General features: G+C 39.6%; 1 protein-coding gene across 7 annotated transcripts in view; it reads right to left on the bottom strand.

The window, feature by feature from the left end:
• Window positions 1–22714, bottom strand: part of AMPD2 (adenosine monophosphate deaminase 2) — a 62247-nt gene that overhangs the window by 25647 nt on the left and 13886 nt on the right. For 5 of the 7 annotated variants that reach the window (XM_039323236.1, XM_039323235.1, XM_039323232.1 and 2 more), the window contains exons 2-3: window positions 2872–3002; window positions 640–770 (exon numbers count right to left, since the gene is read on the bottom strand). In XM_039323236.1, the coding sequence (XP_039179170.1) occupies window positions 640–770; window positions 2872–2901 (161 nt within the window). In that variant the 5' untranslated portion in view covers window positions 2902–3002. Of the gene's footprint in view, window positions 1–639; window positions 771–2871; window positions 3003–14957; window positions 14977–16198; window positions 16883–22714 lie in introns of those variants that run through there. The other 2 variants (XM_039323234.1, XM_039323231.1) reach the window with 2 other exon arrangements.

Below are 22714 nucleotides of genomic sequence, written 5' to 3'. Positions count from 1 at the left end.
GGGTCTCTAACGGACTATAGGAAAATACAGCAAGATGGAGGTAGATAAAACCCAGATATTTTCTGCATGTTGTATAGTGGCTAGTTGCTAAAGAATCTTATCAGTGACAATCTAACAGTAAGAAAACTGTATGCAGGACAAGCAAAGTGTAATAATATCAGCCACACACATATATGCACATAGACACACAGTCATGCCACTGACAGATGACTATATGAATGCTTCTCTTGACATGATGGTTACTATCACTGCAGAAGTAGAAGCAATGAAATGACATTCCTGGATATTTCCAAAGTCTCTATCACACTTTTTCTAGACCAGGGGTGTCAAACTGCCAGCCTGAGGACTGGATGCGTCACGCTAAAACCGCGCCCACCCCATTGCCAGCAATGGAGAAAAAATCATGATACGTCGCGATATGTCACATGCCGTTACGAGTTTGACACCCCTGTTCTAGACTTTAAATAATCCATTTGAAAAAAATCCATTTAATTTCTTCCCATCTTTCCCAGTTTCAAATATTCTTACCATCCTGTTCTTTTTTTCCAAAAACTCCAGTGAAATGTTCCATCCTGCTCTTCAAATATCAAAAGGAGTTAGGAGAAGCTAGGAAAAGTCCAAAAAACATTGGCAACTTACTTCACATCCTGGCTTATCTGCCGCTCCAACCGTTGGCGCCTCTCTTCTAGCTGTTCAATGGGGCTGTCTTCTGGGAATTCATAGGGAGCACTGCGCATTTCACTCTCAGCCAATGAGTGACAAAACAACTCCTGCAAGCATAGCAGCACAATGCTACTGGAATATCCATACAGGTGTGCATGCAACTTCAATGAAGGTCTTAATCATTCTATGGGATTAGATAGGATGGGCAGGCTCCTAGTCCCTCCCCTTAAACATTGCCACCTTAAGGGAACCAAAAAGCATGCCTTTTCTGTGGCAGCCCCTGCCTTATAAACACTCCTCAGGACTCTATCCTCCTAGCCTTCCAACAAGCACTGAAGACTTGGCTCCCCCTGCCAAACCCTTGTGCTGGGATAGGATGAGGGGACAGCATGTTAGAAGCTTGACTTGGCACCAGGTTTTTTTTTTAGTATTTATGATTTTTATAGTTTTAATATGGTTTTTATGTGGTTTTAATTCTTTAGTTGGAGCTACCCAGAATTTGGTATAAGACAAGCAGCCACAGGTAGTCCTTGAGTTACCATAATGGAACCTGTCCATTACAATTATAAGTTGGGTTGACCATAAATCAAGTCAGCCATGTAACTGATCTTTTTTGTGGTGGTTGTTAAGCAAATGCCATGGCTGTTAAATAAAGCAACGGTTTGCTATAGGCCAGTGTTGCCAAAAACAGGAAGTAAACACTGGTTTTCGGCAAAACGGTTGTAAAATGCTGTCACATGACTATGGGAAGTTTAAACCATTTGCTTAGTGCCCAAAGTGCAGTCACATGATTGAAGGGAGCGGGTGGCTGCTGCAATTCAAATCTGGGTCATAAGTAACCTTTGAGGGAGTTGTCGTAACTTTGAACAGTCATTAAGCAATCAATCGTAGGTCAAGGACTACCTGTATATAAATGTTTTAAATAAATAAGGGAAGGAAATTTCTATTATGCTTAAGAAACAACCATCTGAGGAGTCCATTAAAGGCTGTTCTGGGACAATGTGCCAGGACTAGAATCTCATGCCAACATCAGTGAAAGTTTTGCTGCTCAATGGATTAGAAAACTATAACATGATGTACCCTTGATTAGGATAGTAATTTACATTGAGGTCATAACTGCAGTAATCTAAAATTGTTCCAGTGTTGGCTGTTGGATGAATCTTATAACTGCTGCTTCTCATTGTTCAGGTCATCAAAGAACACATCAATGATTAATAAAGTCAAAGCCACACCCAGGAGCATTCCTTATCCAGTATGTTTTAGACACACTGATCTGTCAACATCAAGGAACTGCCAAGTAAACAAGCTCTTACATGCTTCCTATGAAAGTAAGGCAGAAGTGTTACATAACCTAACACAGTGTTTCTCAATCTTCCCAGCTTGAAAGATGAGGTGACTTTAACTCCCAGAATCCCCCAGCTAGCATTCGCTAACATTTCCCACTCTCCACCAAGATGTGAAGTCTGAGAAACACTATACTACAGTGTAGTGTATGAAGCCTATCCAACTTGTCAAAAAACCCCTCATGACCAGGCTGCTTAGTGACGGCAGTTCCGATAGTCCCAATTGCTGTCTGTCCTGAGTGATGACTGCACGGCTAACTGAAATAGGTCATCATGTGATCATGACTTGCAAATTTCTGTCAGCTTTCCTTTGTCAGAAGCCAGCAGGGAAGTTCACAAATTGCAATCACGGACCGTGGGATGCTGAGATTTTATAATTGTGAGCCAGGTGACAGCCGTTAAGTACAAGGAGCAATCTTAACTACCATTCATTCAGCACCATTGTAAGTTCACTGAATGAGTGGCTGTTAAATGAGGACCACCTGTATTAGATTACAATCCTATCATCTCCAGTGGCTGGCTTCTGGTGCATACTTTGGGGAGTTCAGAGTAGAAGGTGAATGGACAAAAAACTCTTGTTCGGCTTTTATTTCTGGGATCCAAAAATAAGTTGCTTCAAGAGCAATTCTTTACTAATACACTTTAAATCCATTTTCTCCAGTAAACCCTTCTCTCCTATAAATGCTAGAGAACCACATGAATTCAAAACAATTTTCTCCAAATAGAATGACAAATGGTCTTTTTTAATATTAAGGAAAACAACCCAAGAAAAATTGCATGATTTTAACATGTTCATTTTACAGCCTTTCTTCTACAGTGAACAGTGCACCCGCACACACAACTGGTGAGGAATAAGCAGATCTACCTCAGCAAGCTCTTTGTACTTGCCATCCATGGAGGTCCGTAGGTCAACAGGAAAATGCTTGAGGCAGTGGGAAGGCCCTGGGAGAGAACGTGCAGGCTGCAACTGCCGGGACCGTGGCACTCCGTGGATCTCTGTGGATGCAAGGAGGATGGGAATCAGTTAGACAGGAAAAGCTACTAGGTCTGAGAAGCAAGAGGAACGAGCCAAATATTAATAACATCCTCTTTCTCCTTAGATCATACACAAACTTGCAATATTAGACCTCAGTTTATTCAGACTCATTTGCAGATCTTGAAAGTCGGCAGATTTTCACTGAATTACTGTTATTGCAAGACAATTCGCTTTTCCATAAATACCATCCCAGTCCGGTTGGCACATTTAAAGGAAGGTGACTTTAGCTTACAGAAGGTGTACCATGTATATCACACATACCCCTTTGTTCAACAATTCAAGGTTCTCCCTTGTTAGCCTTAGAAATCAGTTCAAAATGCTAACTATGCGAATCGGGGGGGGGGGAGCATTCCATAATGCATTTTAGAAATGTCCAATAGTTCCTTCAGCTCCTCCTCTTTAAAAGAGAAGCAGGCTTGTTATTTGTGAATAGTTTCCAAAAACTATTTCTATCTTCATGCTATGAAAAATATGCTGTTGGGATTCATACTGGTCTCAGGTCTGATAGACAATTAATACTAATGACAATTTTAATATTCAAAATGGTTAGGAGATAAGTGTGATTAGTAATGAATAGATATTAAAAACAAATATGAACATCTGTGTGAAGCATGCTTGTTTTGTTTTTCATTTCTGGCTTCATATTTCTCAATGTAGGAACCCATGCCAAATTTGCTTGTTACAGACTGAGTCCATGTAAAAAATAAGAAATAACTTCCTAAAAGAAGTGGAGTCCTTTATGTTCTCTGAGCTGTTTGCTTGCAATTATTTCATCACATGACTAAAGAGCAACATCTGTGTTACTCGGTGTGAAGTTTTTTCCTCTGTTTATATATAATAGTTTGCCCTGCCAGTATTGGTAAGGGCATGATTGTCTGTTTGGTAGTTCCTTGATTAGGGTATTGTTTTCTGCTTGATAGTCTGGTGTTCATCCCTGCTTATCTGAGTATATGCTTCTGGACATATGTTCTGGTCTTTTTGTTTTCTTCTATTTTTATCGACTAGGTATCTATTGATGATTGATTCGTCTGAATGCCAAGCTCCCAGAAATTCCCTAGCATTTTGGATTTAGCTTGGTCTAAGATGCTCACAGTTTCCCCCTCAAACTATGGCTGAGTCTGTCTATGTATTGTATGATCAAGGAGTTTTCATTGTGTCTTTTGACTGTGAGTGAGTTCTTACAATGCATGTTGTAGATGATCTCTGTTTTTTGTCTTCTTGGAGTCTTTTGATTTACTTAACATGTTTTGGAGTTGGTTTGTGTACTATGGTGATACCATGTGTTGTAATAATCCGTTGGTTGTTTCTGAGATAATAATGATGATGATGATGATGATAAAGTTGGAAGGGACCTTGGAGATCATCTAGTCCAACCCCCTGCTCAGCCAGGAAACCCTATACCATTACAGACAAATGGCTGTCCAGTCTCTTCTTAAAAACTTCCAGTGTTGGAGCATTCACCACTTCTGGAGGCAGGTCGTTCCACTGATTAATTGTTCTAACTGTCAGGAAGTTTCTCCTTAGTTCTAGGTTGCTTCTCTCTTTGCTTCTTGTCTTGCTTTCAGGTACTTTGGAGAATAACTCCCTCTTCTTTGTGGCAGCCCCTGAGATATTGGAACACTGCTATGTCACCCCTTGTCTTTCCCTTCATTAAGACATACCCAATTCCAGCAACCGTCCCTTGTATGTTTTAGCCCCCAGTCCCCTAACCATCTTTGTTGCTCTTCTCTGTACTCCTTCTACAGTCTCAACATATTTTTTACATTGTGGTGACCAAAACTGGATGCAGTATTCCAAGTGTGGCCTTACCAAGGCATTATAAAGTGATATTAACCCTTTGCGTGATCTTGATTCTACTCCTCTGTTAATGAAGCCTAGCACTATGTTGGCTGTTTTGGCAGCTGCAGCACACTGCTGGCTCAGATGCTTTTGATGTGTTGCTTTTTACATAGCCTGTGTTGGTGGTGCTTTAGTGAATTAAGTGATCAGCTACTTTTTGATAAAGCTGGAAGTCTGTTTCCTTTTTCTGGCATTCTGGGTTGCCACGATGCATTTATATTCATTTGAATAATGTCCTCACAGCTTCTCTTATGAAAGATTGGGTTGTTACTTTGGTAATGGAGCACTTGGTTAGTGTGGGTTGTTTTCCAATAGATTTTTTTTCTAATTTGCTGTCATTTTTTTCTGATGATGAGGATAAGAAGGGCAGTGTGTTATTAGCTTTTTTCCTTACCTTGTGAATTTTATTCCTTTGAGGCTATTGCTGATTGTTTTCATGTGTCTTCTTTAATCGGGCCATCTTTATCATGATGTTAAGCTGTCATCTACATACTGAATTTATATTTGTGGTTATACGTATGGCAGGGCTATAGTTTCTAGATGCTGAGATGATCACACAGGTGTTCTTCTAATTTTTTGTCCATTTAACTGAAAGTACTGAGGCAGAGGTTAATGAGGATCGTGATTTTGGGCATTTCAATCTTAGTGTATTGGCTAGGTCAGGTATGTTGCATAGTACTGTTGCTATGGATTCTTTCACTAGTACTGGATGTGTAGACATAAAGAGTGCTGTCACTTTGAATGAAACCATAATTTCATCTTCCTCAGTTTTTAGGTCTTTGATTTTCTGGATGCACTATATTTTCTGACAGCATTTTATTTTCTAAAGGCATTTTGATTTTTTGAAGGAGCATAAATAAACAACCAAATTCAGAGAGCACAAGGATACCACAGTTCAACTCTGAGCTACTTATAATCTCTTCTATTGGTCCTAAAAGAAGTGCTATCTCTACCCAAATCAGATTTTTTTTTCCATCTGTCCCTAAGGATCCATCATTAGAAATGACAGTTGTCAATGAATATCTCTCTCTCCATGAGCCTGTCAACATTTGAAAACCATCTTAATAACCAGCTTCCTCTGTTGACTGCAGCAGCACTCAGCAGCACTCAGATACCAAACAGAAAGCCCCCGATTTTTAACCTTTACATGTTATGTAATCTGGAAATCTCCCTCCTAATAATGAGAAGAGCCTTCCGCATAGTTCTTCCACATGAAAGAATCTCATTTCTTTCACTTTATGATCATGCACTATTTTTGTAGATAGCATAAAATGCATAAATCTCACCTATTCAATTGAGTCCTGTGAGTGTTAGGCAAGTCATCGCTATTCCCCTCCCCAGATATAGGAAACTAAAAGAAATGGACTAGTCTCAGATAATAGTGAATGATCTAAGCCAGGGGTGGGCAACCTTGGCTCTTTTAGGATTCGTGGACTTCAGTTCCCAGAATTCCTGGCCCAGCATGGCTGGCTCAGGAATTCTGGGAGTTGAAGTCCACGAGTCATAAAAGAGCCAAGGTTGCCCACCCCTGATCTAAGCCAAGAAGGGATTTCACAGTCTTCTCCACAATGGAAACCCACACCATAGTTATTTTTGTTGCCATCTTATCCCAAATATAGGGTTAACAATACCAAGGCTGATATTCAAATGCAGGGGAAATAATCATCAAATGAGTTTAGGGTTTATTGAAACATACACAAAATTGGCACTTTGTACCTGAGTTTCCCTTGGGTACGCTTGGGAAATGCCAACAATGAAATAAAAAGGTTTGCAACCAGGTATGGAAAGGCACTTTTCACAGGATTTGGCCATTCAAATTATAATGGGGAAAACCATTACTGCTTTTCTCAAAGAAGAAAGTTCTAATTTCTGCCAATTTTAGTGTTTCTCAACAGTGACAATTTTAAGGCATGTGGACTTCAACTCCCAGAATTCCACAGCCAGCATTGCTGGCTGTGGAATTCTGGGAGTTGAAGTCCACATGCCTTAAAATTGTCAAGGTTGAGAAACACTGGGTTAAGACATTAGCTTGGTATTTCTCAACTTCAGTAACTAATTCAATGCTCAGAATTTCCCAGTCAAGTCATTTTGACAGTCATAGTCCACATATCCTAAAGCTGCTTAGGTTGACAAACACTGGATTAGTAGTAGAATTTCCTATAGGTCAGTGGTGGCGAACCTATGGCACAGGTGCCAGAGGTGGCACTCAGAGCCCTCTCTGTGGGCACGCACGCCGTCGTCCCAGTCCTAGGCCTTCAGCTGAGTTTTATAAAACCTTTTTACTTTAGGCCTCCGCCGCCGTGTGCAAAAAAAAAAAAAAAAAGGTTCAATCAGTTAATTTCAAAAAAGATCTTGCAAAGTTGGAATTGATTGAATGAACTTTTTAGTCCCACCCAGTCTGCAGTTACCATCGCAGCCACACCCAGCCAATGGGCCACACCCACCCGGCACCCGACAATGCATAAGTGTGTTTGGGGTTGCAGTTTGGGCACTCGGTGTCTAAAAGGTTCGCCATCACTGCTATAGGTCTTCTGGCAGTGATGAGGACAAAAGAATGCTACTGAAGGCGCCAGGCAAGCGAAACAGGGATTTTTTTTTTTATCACTTTCAATATAGTACACAACTGTCTCTTTCCAGTCAGGGGAAAGCCTTCGCAACCAAGACTCAAAAGCCCCAAATCCTATCCTGCTAGGTTTCACTAGTACACAACTAATGCGTCAGTTTGGAAATCAGTACCTTAGCTGTCTTCCAGAGACACTGAACGAACAAACATCATCTGTCCTGTTAAAAAGAACCTGGCAAAACCACCCTCCTTCCTATATAGACTGCAGAGGCCAAAAGAAAAACCTCAGGAGAAATCAGCCAGGGACAACATCACAAGAAAGCATTGCTCCCAAAGTCCATTTTGTTGTGGTTTCAAACCTCAGGCCTTCATTCTTTAATGAGAGCTGCTGCCTGCAGATCACACCTTTCCTCTCTGGTGCTGCTGCTGCTGCAACAGAACAACTACTCCTAGCTCGAGGCACAGACAGGAGTGGGTGGCGGTGGTGCTGGAGAAATCCACAGAGAGATGGCCAAGAATAATTCCTTTCTCCAACTCCCTCTGCACAATGAGGGGCCCAGTAAGTAGTAAAAAAACAGAGAACCACCAGCACTGACTGCGTCTCCTTTTGTTGTAGCTTTTCATGCCGTAAGAATGTATATGGAGCTCAATGTTCCTAAAATAAAGCAAATTAAAATACATGGAGGCCAAAGGAAAGGGATTGAATGGAAGGCAGGGGCACTCAACACATAAAAAACAAATTTTGAGTCCCAACCACAACTCTATGGGTCACAGAATACACTACGCACCATAATATCACACCCATGTAGAGATGTGCATTTCTCTTTCAACAGCTTCCTCGGCACCATTTTTCCACGCTACCAAAATATCCCAGCTGATGTTATCTACAGTCCTTCAAAGGAAAATAACTCTCTCCAATTGGAGCCCAAAATTGAATGTATCAACCTCAGCACCCCAAATTCTCAGAATGGGCATTATTAAGGCACCCATTAGAAAGAAAGGTGGTGCATCTAAACAGAGGTTAGATGTCTTAAACCTGTGATGCTAATACTGAGAAGGAACAAATGCACAGAAATTATTGCCCAGCCCATTCACTAGCTGCATCCAGGCTCTATTTAAAAGTGATCCTTTTTCCTAGCAGGGAGAAGGAAGCTGAAGATCCATGAAGTTAATGCTACTATTCAGTTCCAGGTTTTTTAAAAAATTGCTCATAGTTGCATTGTTGTCTTTAAGATGCTCTAAACCAGGGGTTCTCAACCTTGGCAACTTTAAGACTTGTGGACTTCAACTCCCAGAATTCCTCAGCCAGCTTTGATGGCTGAGGAATTATGGGAGCTGAAGTCCACAAGTCTTAAAGTTGCCAAGGTTGAGAACCCCTGCTCTAAACCAAGGGTCTCAACCCCTGGGCTGTGGCCCACTACCAGGCTGCGGCCTATTTGGAACTGGGTCGCAGAAGTGGATGGGGGTTGGACTAGATGACCTCCAAGGTCCCTTCCAACTTTACTACTATTACTATTACTAACTACACTTGAATTAGCAGCGGGCGAGCGCACATGCATGTGAAGCTCCATTTGTGCAAGCGATAGCCACCCATGCCTGCCGCTTGTGCAAATGGAGCTGCACAGGCTCAGTCGCCTGCCACTCACGCGGAACGATTCCCTTTCCCCCCCCCCCCGCCAGTCTGCAAAGTCAGAAAGGTTGGGAATCGCTGCTCTAAACAGTCCGGAAAATAATTTTTGTTCATGCTAAAAAGTAAGGTGACCAACTTTTTTACAATGCAAAGGAGGACACAAATAAATTGAAGAAAAAATATTGTAAATAAAATTGCGCTCAGCAGCAATTCCTATTGGCTTTCAAAAGCCAATAGGGGGAGTAGCACAGCTCATGCAAAAGTTGAAAAAAAAAACCATCAAAAAAAGGTGCCGGAACACCGTTCTGAGCGTTCTATGAGGGAAAAAAAAAAGCCCTGCAAATTAGTCTTCAAATATCAAAAAGGAGGACCTGTAGGAGGACACTTTTCGAGGGAGGACAGAACTTACAAAAGGAGGAATGTCCTCCCTAAAGGAGGATGGTTGGTCACCTTATAAGGTAACCCAGCAGCATATACTGTAATTTATTTATTCAGTTATCATTTTTTGTACAAGAGTTGAAAGCAGCATACATAGTATTCTTCCTTCCTATTTGTTCCCACAAGAGCAGACCTGTGAGGAAGTTAGGCTGAGAGAAAGTGACTGGTCCAAAGTCATTCGTAAGCTTTGGTGGCTGAAAGTAGGTTAGAACCTGGGTCTCTTTATCATTTGTCTAACACAGGGTCTTCAAACGTGTTAGACAAATGATAAAGAGACCCAGGTTCTAACCTGGGTCTCTTTATCAGGTCTAACACCTTAACTACCATACCACACTTCCTTCACGTATGTCCTCTTTTCACATTAAAATGTTTACCGTGGATAAATAGTGTCCAATGGCAGCTAATAGTTCCAGAAGAGCCAAGGGTTGATATAATATTTTATTTCTCTCTATCTATTTTGTCCCTTTCTTTTTTTGAGGGGGGGGGAAGGGGAATGTTAACTGTGATATAGAGCTGTGTCTCCACTGAAACTATGGCTTTCAGATACTGTAACTTCTAGCCTGGACTCTAAAACCAACTCCAGTTAATTTTGGCACAGATGCAAAGACTGCTTTTTAGATAAATCTAAGAGGAAGGAAAAAAAGAGGAAGAAAATGGATGGGCCACAAGACAGAAATTAAGACTTTAAACCAGATCATGCTGGGAGTGTGAATATTCTAACTCCAATAGCCTTACACGCAAAGCAATCCCAGAACGACCCTATGAATGAATTGAAATTGGAGTTGGAAGTGACAATCTGAAGTTGTAAAAGATAATAGCAAGAAGGGGAATGGTGGGGGAAAAGATTCAAAGGCAGGGAAAATATATTCTAGTGGAACTGGGTAACCTCTGCCAAATTCTTCACACGGCACTGAAACCCGTGGTCAAGAGGTAGGTAGTACTTTAAAGCTTTGTAATTAATCATAGGAGCCACCTTTTTGAGTAGTAACCCAATATGCAACATTTTATCTAGATTCATTCATTTTCTTTCTGTCTCTCTTCTTTCTTTTTCTTTCTTTTTCCTTCCTTCCTTCCTTCCTTCCTTCCTTCCTTCCTTCCTTCCTTCCTTCCTTCCTTCCTTCCTTCCTTCCTTCTCAGTTCATTTCATTTACCAATTTATATAGCTGCCCATCTCACAAACCAGAGACTCTGGGCAGCATACAACAGAGTCGGCTATTGTCAAGTAGTCACCTCATAAAAGTATTGCAGTCTACCTTACCTTTTTTTCCCCGTTTACCAAGCTATACATCTCTGCCTTTTCAGAGGCTGTCATTAGTGCAGGCATTCAAGAAACATTCAGTTTGTGATAAATATGTACCCCCCATTCTGGCACTCCTTGGTTGACTTCTGCCATCATACACTGCTCATGTGATTTACTTGTTAACTTCTCCAAGCAATTACTCTCTGTAGTACTGGTCATGACCCACCCAAATCAGGTATTCTCCAAATATTCATTTCCTTTTTACACCCTTTTTGGTCATCACTCAGATATACTATTCTAAACATGTATTAGTAATTAGTAATAATTGCATATGTTAAATATTTAAGGAAGTTCATTAATGACCTGAAAGGTTGGAAATTGCATCAAGTAGTTATGGTAGAAGAAGTAAGGTTAAGGTCAAGAAAGGTGGGTAGGTACATGATTGTTGTAGCACGGAACAATTTATCTCTTGAAGTTACTCCTATAAATCTCTCAAAAATCAATACCAAATGCAGTTTACTTAAACCACAGGGAAGCATTAATTAGTGTACATAGAAACGATGTTTTTAGTCAAAAGCAGATATTAAGTTACCTTCAATCTAATTTACCACTAGCTTACTACTAACAATACCTAATATGAATGACCAGCCATGCCAGATTTGTTGGTGCCCCCCACAAATCCTTGGATTAGAATTCCAAATCCCCACCAAATATTACAGTCAACTAATATTTTTAATGTAGCAGAAAGGAAAATCATTAAGCACATGTAGAGTGATTATATTCAAAGAACTTTACTGAAGTAATTTTAATAACATTTTTCAATAAATTCAATTATGTTTTTGTCCTAGCCCTGATTGATACTTTTGGGCAAAAAGTAACGTACAAAATGTCATGCATATCCCCAACCTGAAACGAATGTCCGTCCAGGATGTCTGTGCTCCAGGGACTTAGAACAAAGCCTTTTTCTCAGTTCTACCTGGAGATGCCAGATACTGAACCTGGTGGCTTGGAGGCTCCATATCCCAACCCAGAGATCCTGCCTGCCTCTTTCCTTAGACCAGCGTTTCTCAACCTTGACAATTTTAAGGCATGTGGACTTCAACTCCCATTGCTGGCTGTGGAATTCTGGGAGTTGACGTCCACATGCCTTAAAATTGTCGAGAAACACTGCCTTAGACATTTCAAGTCATTAAAAAAACAAGCAGTCCTTGGACTCTCCTCTGTTTGACTCTGCTCCTATCTTAGGTAGCAATGGGGATGCTGGGTTTGGTAATGATGATCAAGACTAGGGGTCCTCAACTTTGGCAACTTTAAGACTTGTGGACTTCAACTCCCAGAATTCCTCAGCCAGCTGGCTGAGGAATTCTGGGAGTTGAAGTCCATAAGTCTTAAAGTTGCCAAGGTTGAGGACCCCTGGTCAAGACTGTCATGGAAAGAAACGGAGCAGACGTGTGACCACTTCACATGAAGCATTTTGTTGCAACCTCCAGAGTATTTAAAACTAGAGGAAGAATCTCAGATTGTCAATGCCTATTTATATATAATATTCCTAGAAACATTGTTTTTGGAATGAGATAAGAGTTATTCCCTTTTCGACAATCATAGCTACGCTAACTAGAATTCTTACCTTAGTGTCTCAGCCAGCTGCAAAGTAATAGCTTGCCCTTTTCTCTCCTGCAAATGAGGTCAGCTCCATCCCTCTCTACGTTTCACAAATCCCTCAAGACCTGGCTCTGTTATCACGCCTGGGGGTCCCAGCAGACCAGGGAGATTTTGCAATGGCTCTCTTACTGCGATTAATATTGTCTTCTCTTGTTTGTGTGCCTTTTTATAATTATGTTTTCACTGTGACTGTTCTTATGTATTGATTTCCTTTTTGATAAAGTGTGAGATAGGTGGCTATACAAATACGACAGAATAAACAAACAAATAAATAAATAGGACCAGGAAGTTTCGACTGCACCCTAGAAACAGCTGCGGATCAGTGGCTGAGATGAGATAATTTTTGAACGGGCAGATTTTCCATGCTTTCTGTTTTAAAACAGCTTAAACCCTACTGCTATTAGTAGCCTATTCCTCAGAGCTTCAAGTAACCCCATTCCTACTCTCTTACCAAAGCACAGAACAGGTTTTGCTAGCACCACACTGACCCAGAACAGTAGGGCAATGCAGGAACAACTAGTTTGGCCACTGAGCTTATTCATTTCTGAGTCCACTGAAGACACAGGAGAATTCGATAAACCCACAAGCCTCACTTCAGGGTGGGTGATCACAGGAGATATCAGGCCAGGCAGCCATGACCATATCTGTCAAATTTTGATTATAGCCCTTGCATTATTCCAGGATCCTAAGTCCAGCTTAAGTCAAAGCATTACAGTAGGTATATGGCAGGAAGAAACATTTGCAGGGGCCAATCCTCCCCCTCTAACTCTTGATCCAAGCACAGGCCAAGTAGAGATAAACTCCATCATGCCTTATTAATGACCGTCACATGGCTTCCCTAATATGATCTCTGTGTACACTGCAAATAGCCAATTCATTAAGAGAAACCAGCAGGGCTGAGGAAGGGCTGTGCCAATTATCAGGAGAAAGCTTGGCAGCTCTATCAAAGCCAGCATCTGTCTTGATCTCATGAGGGGCCTAGTCAAGTACAGCTGGTCCTGTGAGCTTCAAGGACAGCCTGAGCAACACAGATTTCCCACCTCTCCCATTCTGCCCCCATTCACAGCAGCTTCGGGCTGAGGCTTCACATTGGCCGAGCAGTCTCCCAATTGAAAAGCACTGATTCTAAGCCCAGACTGCCAACAGAGCTACGCCCATGTAATTTTGCAGAAAAAAATGGAGGGGGGGGGATTTTTAAACCTTGCTCTACATATTTGCCCTCAAACAGCTTAGAGAAATGAAGACATAGCATTCTAATTTTACTTCCTGCTGTATCTGCAGCATGATTAATTCCAGCCTTCCTCTCCCTGGTGTCCTCTAGACCAGGATTTCCCAACCTTGGCAACTTTAAGATGGGTGAACTTCAACTGTCAGAATTTCTGGAATTCTACCCATGTTAAAGTTGCCACGGTTGAGAAAAACTGCTCTAGACAATTAACATGTTGACTGGGAATTCCAGGAGCTGCAGCAGCCCACCAGTTTGGGAAAGAACCATCTCTTCTTAAATTCACATTAGCTAGAAAATCTGGGAATTGTGGTCCTAATACATGTGGAAGGCACTAAATTGGAGAAGGCTGACCATATTGTACAGTGTCAACTTCCTGTTTTATGAAGAAATGCCTTCACTAAGATTTTAACTATAGATACTAGATCAATTGTTATATTCATCTTGCACTGCTTCTCATGACATTCTTTTGAAAATCCTAAGTAGCTAATAGAGATACAATTGTGAGATTTCTCAAGAAATTATTGTGACATCCAGAGAGATACTGCATCCGATTTAAATGAAAAAAATACATTCTTCTTGTTTCATGCTGTCCCATACCCCCCCCCCACACACACATCAGATGAGTTGTGTTTCCTAAAAAATAAAAAAAACTTTTTTTGTGAAGTGAAAGAGCATGATATTATTCTCCCAGTCTTCTGCTACAGAATACTATTTTGGCTTCTCTGTGGGAGAAAAAGGGATATTCTATCAGTTTAGAGAGCTACAATTTGTTTGTGAGGAACTACCAGGTAAAAAGGTTTTTCAGAGTAATATTTGATCTTCCTTGAAACAGATTTTCTTAAAGACTATAATTCTGAAAAAATTAAAGTATTCTATTTTTAAATTGTATGCCTTAAATATATAAATAAATGTGGATTTAAATGTGGTTAGCAATTATTTCTGAAAAGACATAAAATCAAGGGAGTGTTCTGGTGGTGGTTATTTTTACATTTTTTTCTTCTATTTAAAATCTGAACATGTTTTTTGTTAAATAGGAAGGGACACAAGCATCTCATTCCTTATGAACTTTCATTTCTCTCCAAGATCAGGAATCATTAATCTTGTAACCCAACTGATAATAAGATAAGGACCAAGAATAAAACCTTTCTTGACAGCTATGCTGTCTTATTCACAGAACACAGAATTCTCAAATACATTTCCAGACTGCTATTGTTTATTTAGATTTTCCTACTAATGTAACCTTTTCATTTAACTGAAAAATAATCCACTAAGAAGTGCAAGATAGTAAAAATGCTGAAAGTACAAAACGATGTACCTGTATGGAAGCTTCTTTTTCTGTGAGTTGACATTTATTTCAGGTTGCAGTGCCATTCTGTGCTGTACAGAGCAAGTCCATTCTCCAACTCAAGACAAGCTCTTGAATTAAAAAGCAGGTAGCATCCCCACTGAACATCCCCCTTTCCATTTTTATGTGAGCAAATGTTATGTCTGGCTCTAAGCCATGATTTTGTTATTACTGCTCCATTCAATTTTATGTATTATCCACACAATTTTATTGTAATCAAAATGTCACTATTCCAAGGATGAGACATTCTTAAACTGTACAAGAACAAACTATCTTTATTTTTTTAAAGACAACACTGACAGATATCTTGCCAGTAATACCTTGCTCTTCTTGCTTTTGGAACAATGGCTCAAAAATACTTTTTAAGAGTGAGGAGAAAAGTAGCTTTGGCTATAAAAGTTAGCTGGGGGAAAAAACAGAGGACAAATTTGAAATTGACTAGAAAATCAAACAGGCATTTTTTTTCTTAGCTGTGTTGCCAAAAAAAAAAGTCAAGAAAAGCCATCATCATTAAAGTTTACTCAGAAGATTGCAATCAACTTGGAAGAAGAATCTATCCTAACAAAAATTAAGCACAAAACAAAGAACTAACATGGTATTAACAACTGACTTTTTGGGAAGAGATGATTCTAACTCAGAAACCATAGAGGACCCCACTAGTTGTCTCAATTATATGGGGTTTTCTGCATGGAAAAGAGAAAGAAAATGCATTCTGTACAAAAATAGTTATGGTCAACTCTAAGAGCCATGTCTTGAAGTCCCCCCCCCCACATACCTTCTCCAGAAGGAGATAAACAAATTTGCCCAAACTAGGTTGGTAAATGGAACCACCTTGAATGATGAATTTGTAGAACTGCTAGCCTGGGTTCTTATTTACCAAAATCTCTCTTCCCAGTTCTTTGAAACAAATTCCCCTTCTCAGCATAAACTCCAATATACTTAAATAGCAGAGAGAGAACTTGCCCATTTCTCCAATAACTATCAGGCATTTACTTCCAGCAGCAATATGAACAACTTTTCCTATTTTGTCAAAAGCTTTACAGGCATTTCCACCACCCACTGCACAGATATTGTCACTTCAATTTTGCAAAGAGTCTGACTTGTCAAGCATCTCTTAACTCCGGACCAATGGAAAGCTTCACTGGCTCAAGTCATTTAGGCTCCATAGGAAAAATGGGAAGGGAAAAATAGAATTGCAAGCATTTACAGACCTGGCAATATCAGGACCTCATTAGACAGCTCTTTCCACCTGGAAACCAAGAAGCTGAGAAATTAATCAAGGGGCATCCATGGTCTTCTATCTAACCATGGGCCAAGAGATGTCCAGGATATACCTGGGGCGATAGAGGAGGAAGCTACAGTCACTGTGGCCAGTATTTCATATGAAATAGTCTCTCGGTCTGAGCTACAATCCCTCGGAGCCGGCTTGGGCTGTACCAATCATAGCTAATAGAGGGAGAGGGAGGAGACAGTCCCAAAATTGCAGCCACTGCCAAGAGACAGGCAGAGCAAGAGACAACTGAAAGAAGCCACCAATGGTCAGCCAGCCAAGCTAATCTCAAAGTAAGGAAGAATTAACCCTTCAAGAACCAGAGAGGGTTATGACTCTTTTAGGCGCTCTCGTTCTCTCTCTTGCTCGCTCTCTCAACTCTACAGTGGCATTCCAATGCATCAGGATTTCCAAAAGTAAAAGCACACAGCACCACACACCGGTCATTTGACGATAGTAAGAAAAAGGTGAGCCTCAAAAAAAAAAAAAAAAGCTGTTTTGAGTTTAAGCACATGTCCATGAGTCTGTGTGCACACACATGCAATTAAAATAAGCAAACAAATCTGCTTTTGTTTCCTTGAGAAATGTTAAAAGCAGTCTAATATATTTTTTGCCATGCAGTTTTCACTTTTCAACTGTGTGATATTCAGTCCTACCTCCTAAGTCCATTCCAGATAGAATCCAAAAGCTTAAAGCAGACACTAAAACATTCCAACAAGCCACTTCTAGTCATCGGGCATTGTTAGTACCCAAGCTATATTGCATTATCTAACTTACAGAGCTACCATACTATAATCTTTTTAAATACGTTAAGCCAATGGAGAACTGAAACTGATTAGGTTTTAAGATAGGACAGGGAGAGAAAAAAGCAAAAATCTGCGCAGAATAGAAGCAGATTGAGGGTGGCAGCAGGGCAAGCTTTATTTCCTAGAGCTGTAGTCTTTCAATATTTATCAACAATGACCTCCAAGAAGCAATGACCTCCCACTTCTCTGGATATTACGGAACTCTCTTTCTCTGCTGTCCCAGATATAAAAGGCCTGGAGTGTCACAGTCACAAGCCTGTCTTCTCACTCCCTGGTCTTCAAAGGCAGCAGACTTGAAAACTCTCCCAAGCAAATTCTATGTGGAAGTTTACAGGAATGCCCGGATGATGTTCACATGGGCACACATGAGCTAGATTCATCATGCAGGATTGCATAATACAGGTGCTGCAAAAATTCAGATGGCCATGAGAAGGCAACAAACAGATACAGAATGTTCCTTTGCTGCCGTCTTATAATCATCTGGATCACATCGCTGGGTTCACACAATGCATTACCTTAGTGCAATATGTAAAGCTATCTCCACATAGAAGCTGTTTTCTCAAGAATCTAAACAAAAATTAAACTCCTGTTGCTGAAAAAAACAAGCCATGATTCAATTCCGAATGGATTCTTTGCAATCACCTTCACCTCCTAGTAAGAGCCAATGTTTTAGATTTACTAGCTAGAAAGTTACTTGAAATATATTACAGGTAGTCCTCGACTTACAACAGTTCATTTAATGACCATTCAAAATTACGACACTAAAAAAAGTGATGACTATTTTTCACACAATTATTGCAACCTCCCAATGGCCATGTGATCAAAATTCAGATGCTTGGCAACATATTTATGACATTTGCAGCGCTTTGGAGTCATGTGATCAGCTTCTGCAATCTTCTGACAAGCAAAGTCAATGGAGAAACCAAATTCACTTAACAACCATGTTACTAATTTAGCAACTGCGGCAAGAAAGGTTGTAAAATGCGGCAAAATTCACTTAACAAATGTTTCACCTAGCAACAGAAATTTTGGGCTCCATTGTGGTCGTAAGTTGACACTTTTCAGCTGATTTTATTTTTGTTTTCAAACATGCATCAGTTCTAGGATCTGTTTACAAACAGAGCAAGGGAATGATGTAAAAAGGTACAAAGTGGTATTTATATATGGATTTTGAAGAATCCAACTTTACCCAACTGGTACCTTCCAGATATGTTATATAACAACTACCATAATTTTCAATTACCTACTAAGGGTACTTGCCCCAAATTGGGGAAATATCCAATCATCTGAACACTGCCAAGTTGGGGAAACTGTAATATAGTTTTGGGATAATGGAATGAACAGAATATAACAAATTAGCATTCATCAAGAACTTGCCTAGTTTCTAAGCTACATATGCAACAATTTTGCTTGCTTATTTTAGTCCAGATACTGTTAAAAAAATGGATTGTTTGCTTATACCATTTTTCTAAAAAAAATGAAATGCTAGTTCCCAATTACTGGAAAATGATCAGCATTTTAGAGTGGATGTGTTGAACACTTTTCAAACATGTAATTGTAAAAAGCACTAAGCAGCAAGTTAATTACCATAAGATTATAAAAAACAATGTTGAATAACACTTACAGCATTTCTGGAGCAATTAAATACTGCTGATATTGAAGCAACAAAAGAAATTGAATGTTTCAATTTACTTTTGCATGCTTCATACAGAACACTCTAAGGAAATGTAAACATAAGCCTCACATATGGAAACACTCAGTGAAGTCATGATTTAAATAAGATAGGGCACCATCATAGAAATCTCAGGGTTGTTTTAAAAAATTCAGGAGTAAGCTTAACCAGCAACTGCAAAATTATATGTCAAAACCTTTCAGTTACAAGGTTGCTCTAAGCCAGGGGTATCAAACTGGCAGCCCGCAGGCCAATGCATAAGAAACAGGCCACGCCCACCCCAGTTCCGCAAAGGCAAAAGATATTGTGATATGTCATGATGTGATCGAGTTTGACATCCGTGCTCTTAAGCAGTTGCCTGTTCTTGACTGCTTAAAAGAGAAACACTAAAAGAATATTTTAGGGAACTTGCCTTGTAAATACCAGGAATAAAATCCAAACAAAACTAAAATATCCAGTTTTACAGGGCCTTTACTAATACTCAAACAAAACATTTCTGCATACTTGGATTGTACAACAACAATAACAACAACAACAATAATAATAAAGTTGGAAAGGATCTTGGAGGTCATCTAGTCCAACCCCCTGCTCAGGCAGGAAACCCTATACCATTACAGACAAATGGCTGTCTAGTCTCTTCTTAAAAACTTCCAGTGTTGGAGCATTCACTGCTTCTGGAGGCAGGTTGTTCCACTGGTTAATTGTTCTAACTGTCAGGAGGTTTCTCCTTAGTTCTAGGTTGCTTCTCTCCTTGATTAGTTTCCATCCATTGCTTCTTGTCCTGCCTTCAGGCGCCTTGGAAAATAGCTTGACTCCCTCTTCTTTGTGGCATCCCCTGAGATATTGGAACACTATCATGTCACTCCTAGTCCTTCTTTTCATTAAACTAGACATACACAATTCCAGTAACTGTTCCTTATGTTTTAGTTTCCAATCCCCTAACCATCTTTGTTTCTCTTCTCTGTACTCCTTTTACAGTCTCAACAACTTTTTTACATTGTGGTGACCAAAACTGGATGCAGTAATTCAAGTGTGGCATTACCAAGGCATTATAAAGTGATATTAACACTTCGTGTGACCTTGATTTTATCCCTCTGTTAATGAAGCCTAGCACTGTGTTGGCTTTTTTGGCAGCTGCAGCACCTTGCTCCCTCATATTTAAGTGATTGTCACTAGGACTCCGAGATCCCTCTCACAGTTACTACTATTGAGCAAGGTACCACCTATACTATACCTGTGCATTTGGTTTTTGTTGCCTAAATGTAGAACCTTACTTTTTTCACCATTGAATTTCATTTTGTTAGATAGCGCCCAATGTTCAAGTCTGTCAAGATCCTTCTGTATCTTAAGCCTATCTTCTGGAGTGTTGGCTATTCCTGCCAGCTTGATGTCTTTTAGTTCACATATCTAACAGGATTGCTATAGAGGAAATAACGGGAGAGGTGGGTGGGAGATAAAGTACTGCATGGAGCACCTTGAATTTTTGGAAGGAAGACAGAACATTAAAAACCTACAACAAAGCATTTGATCCACCCACTAGGTCCACTTTTGTGTGTGTCTGTCACAGGAAACAATAATTGCTACATTTAAACCAGGACTTTTGAATCAATTGCTATAGGGCAGTGAAAGAATACCTCACCAGAGGTATCTCCTAGTGTTCCTTCTGTTTATAAATGAAGGTGTGTAAAAAATACATTTTTGGACTTGCTTTACATTGGGAAAAAAGAATTTGTTGGTTTTTTAAAAGTGGCCTGCTGTCCTGCATTTCCTCATGTTTTTCCAATATGTTTTTGTTTACTATAAACTACCTGGAGCCCTAATGGTGACTAAGCAAAATGAAAACAATGTTGTATGCAAATTAAAAGAGGGTGGGAAAGGAAATATTAGAAAATTCACTTTATTTCTGTCTTGCACACACATACACAAATCAGAAAAGGAATTAGAATTGCTAACAAGACAGAGATTCTTCCATTAAACTGGGAAAGGAGAATGGTCGCCTAGATGTTGCTCAAGCAGAATCCCCAACAGCCTCAACAAGTATAACCAGTTGTGAACCATCCTATTCAAAGCAGAACTGGGCTTAACATTTTAAAGTCAACACCAATGGCCTGGCTAGTCATTCTTTTACAGCTCTGCAAATATCTGAAATAGTAGCTTTAAAAGAATCCCACTTTGATTGCAACTGTGGCAAACTGACAACACAGTTGGGAAACAGATGAAAATTGCAATGTAAGTCCTAAACAGGTCTACTGCATTAAAAAAAACACCCTGACAAAATGAATACATGCTTCTCCCTCTTGTGGGAGTCAGGTGATGTGATCTCAGCCACTTTGCCAGTCAGAGCCATAAAATGTTAAAATGTACCTCTAAAAAGCTGCCAACCACTAATCCTAATCCTAAATAGCACCCACTAATTTGAGAGCTCAGTTTATCTTTCTCAACTGGCACTTGTACCATTCATAGCCTAGAGATGTAACTCTAACCTCCATATTTCATCTCCACCATTTGTCATCGATCCAACCCAGTGTTTCTTAAACTTTTTGCTCTTGGGGCCTCTTCCTGCTTTTAAAAATTATAGAGGACCAAAAAAGTTTTTGTTTCAATGGGTTATGTTTATCAACTTGCCATCCTAAAGGATTAAAACTGGTGCATTCGTAGAATAATTTATTGAATCATGTAAGATAACAATTAAACCAATTAGATATTAACATAAAATGTTTTTCATTAAACTTATTTTTTTACAAATAAAAATAATAAAGATGACGTTATTTTAACTTTTTGCAAATATCATCAATAATTTTGACCTCACTGACTCCTGAAAGAGTCTGTGGTACCCGCAGTGGTCTTCGGCCACATTTTAAGAAGCAATTTCCTAACCTGTGATGGTTATGCAGATCCATCTGGGACTGAAGAAACACCCTAAAATTGTTGTGTTGCTATAGGATTCCCAGATGAGACACACTTTTTAGGTCACACTGTACAATCATTCTGAGCCTCGGGATTTTCTCTCCTGAGTTTAAAATCGGTAAATATGCTTGTGTTCCAGAAATGTTCTGAGAAAACTAGTTAGTATTATTTTTAAGTTTTAAAAATAGAGACGTTCTCAGGAAAAATATTCTGGCTGCCAAAGGATATGCTGGAGACTACTGTTCGAACATTTGCTGTATTTTTCTGTAGTTTATATTCTTGTATCAAACTAAATGTACATCACAAATTACCATTTATGTATTTATGTAAATATATTCATGTATTTCACTTATTATTCATGTTTCTCACTTGGAGGAAAAAGATTCTGCTTGCAACTTTTTATCATTTCCCAAATTTCCCAAACATCTCCTATTTATGTATTACGAAAACTCTGTAACCTTCAGTTAGGTGAAATGGTATAATATCAGTCAAATTTTTTTGAATCAGCTACCTCAAATGGTCTCACTCTAATTTAAAGAATGCATCCAAACTTTGGGTCTTATTTGGCAAACTTGCAGCCACTACGCTGCCCCCCTGCCATGATCAGCAGCAGTCACATGATTATCGTTTTCAATGCTTTCTGCCAGCTTCCCACAAGGAAAATCAATGGGAAAGCCAGCAGGAAGTCAGAAATCACTTCCATTTCCACTGCTTGTTTTTGTCTACCTATGGCCATTCTGTTTCCCTATTTAGGTAAGGAAATATCTCTGAAATGATGGGCCAAAGGCTGTCTTGTGCTTTTTAAAGACTTACTGTTGCTTTGAAGTCCCTTTTTTATAGTTTTTTTTTAATGCCAGGTTGCAATGGAACCCTTCCACCTTTGGATTGCAATAACATATCTTTCTGGTAGAAAATTTCATTATATACGGAGAACTTTAGTGTAAACATGAAGAGTAGGGCTTTTCCATTGACTTAAAAATAAATCCATCTAACTTCACATAAAAAAGGGATAATAGTGGGATACTTAACCAAGAGAACAAAGCTGAATTAATTATTCACATTAAACTTCAGT

Source organism: Crotalus tigris, unplaced genomic scaffold (assembly GCF_016545835.1).
Source record: "Crotalus tigris isolate CLP2741 ecotype Arizona unplaced genomic scaffold, ASM1654583v1 scf7180000024167.7108832, whole genome shotgun sequence".
Lineage (NCBI taxonomy): Eukaryota > Metazoa > Chordata > Lepidosauria > Squamata > Viperidae > Crotalus > Crotalus tigris.
The sequence above is the reverse complement of the archived record's forward strand: the minus strand, read 5'-3'. Positions and strand labels throughout refer to the sequence as shown.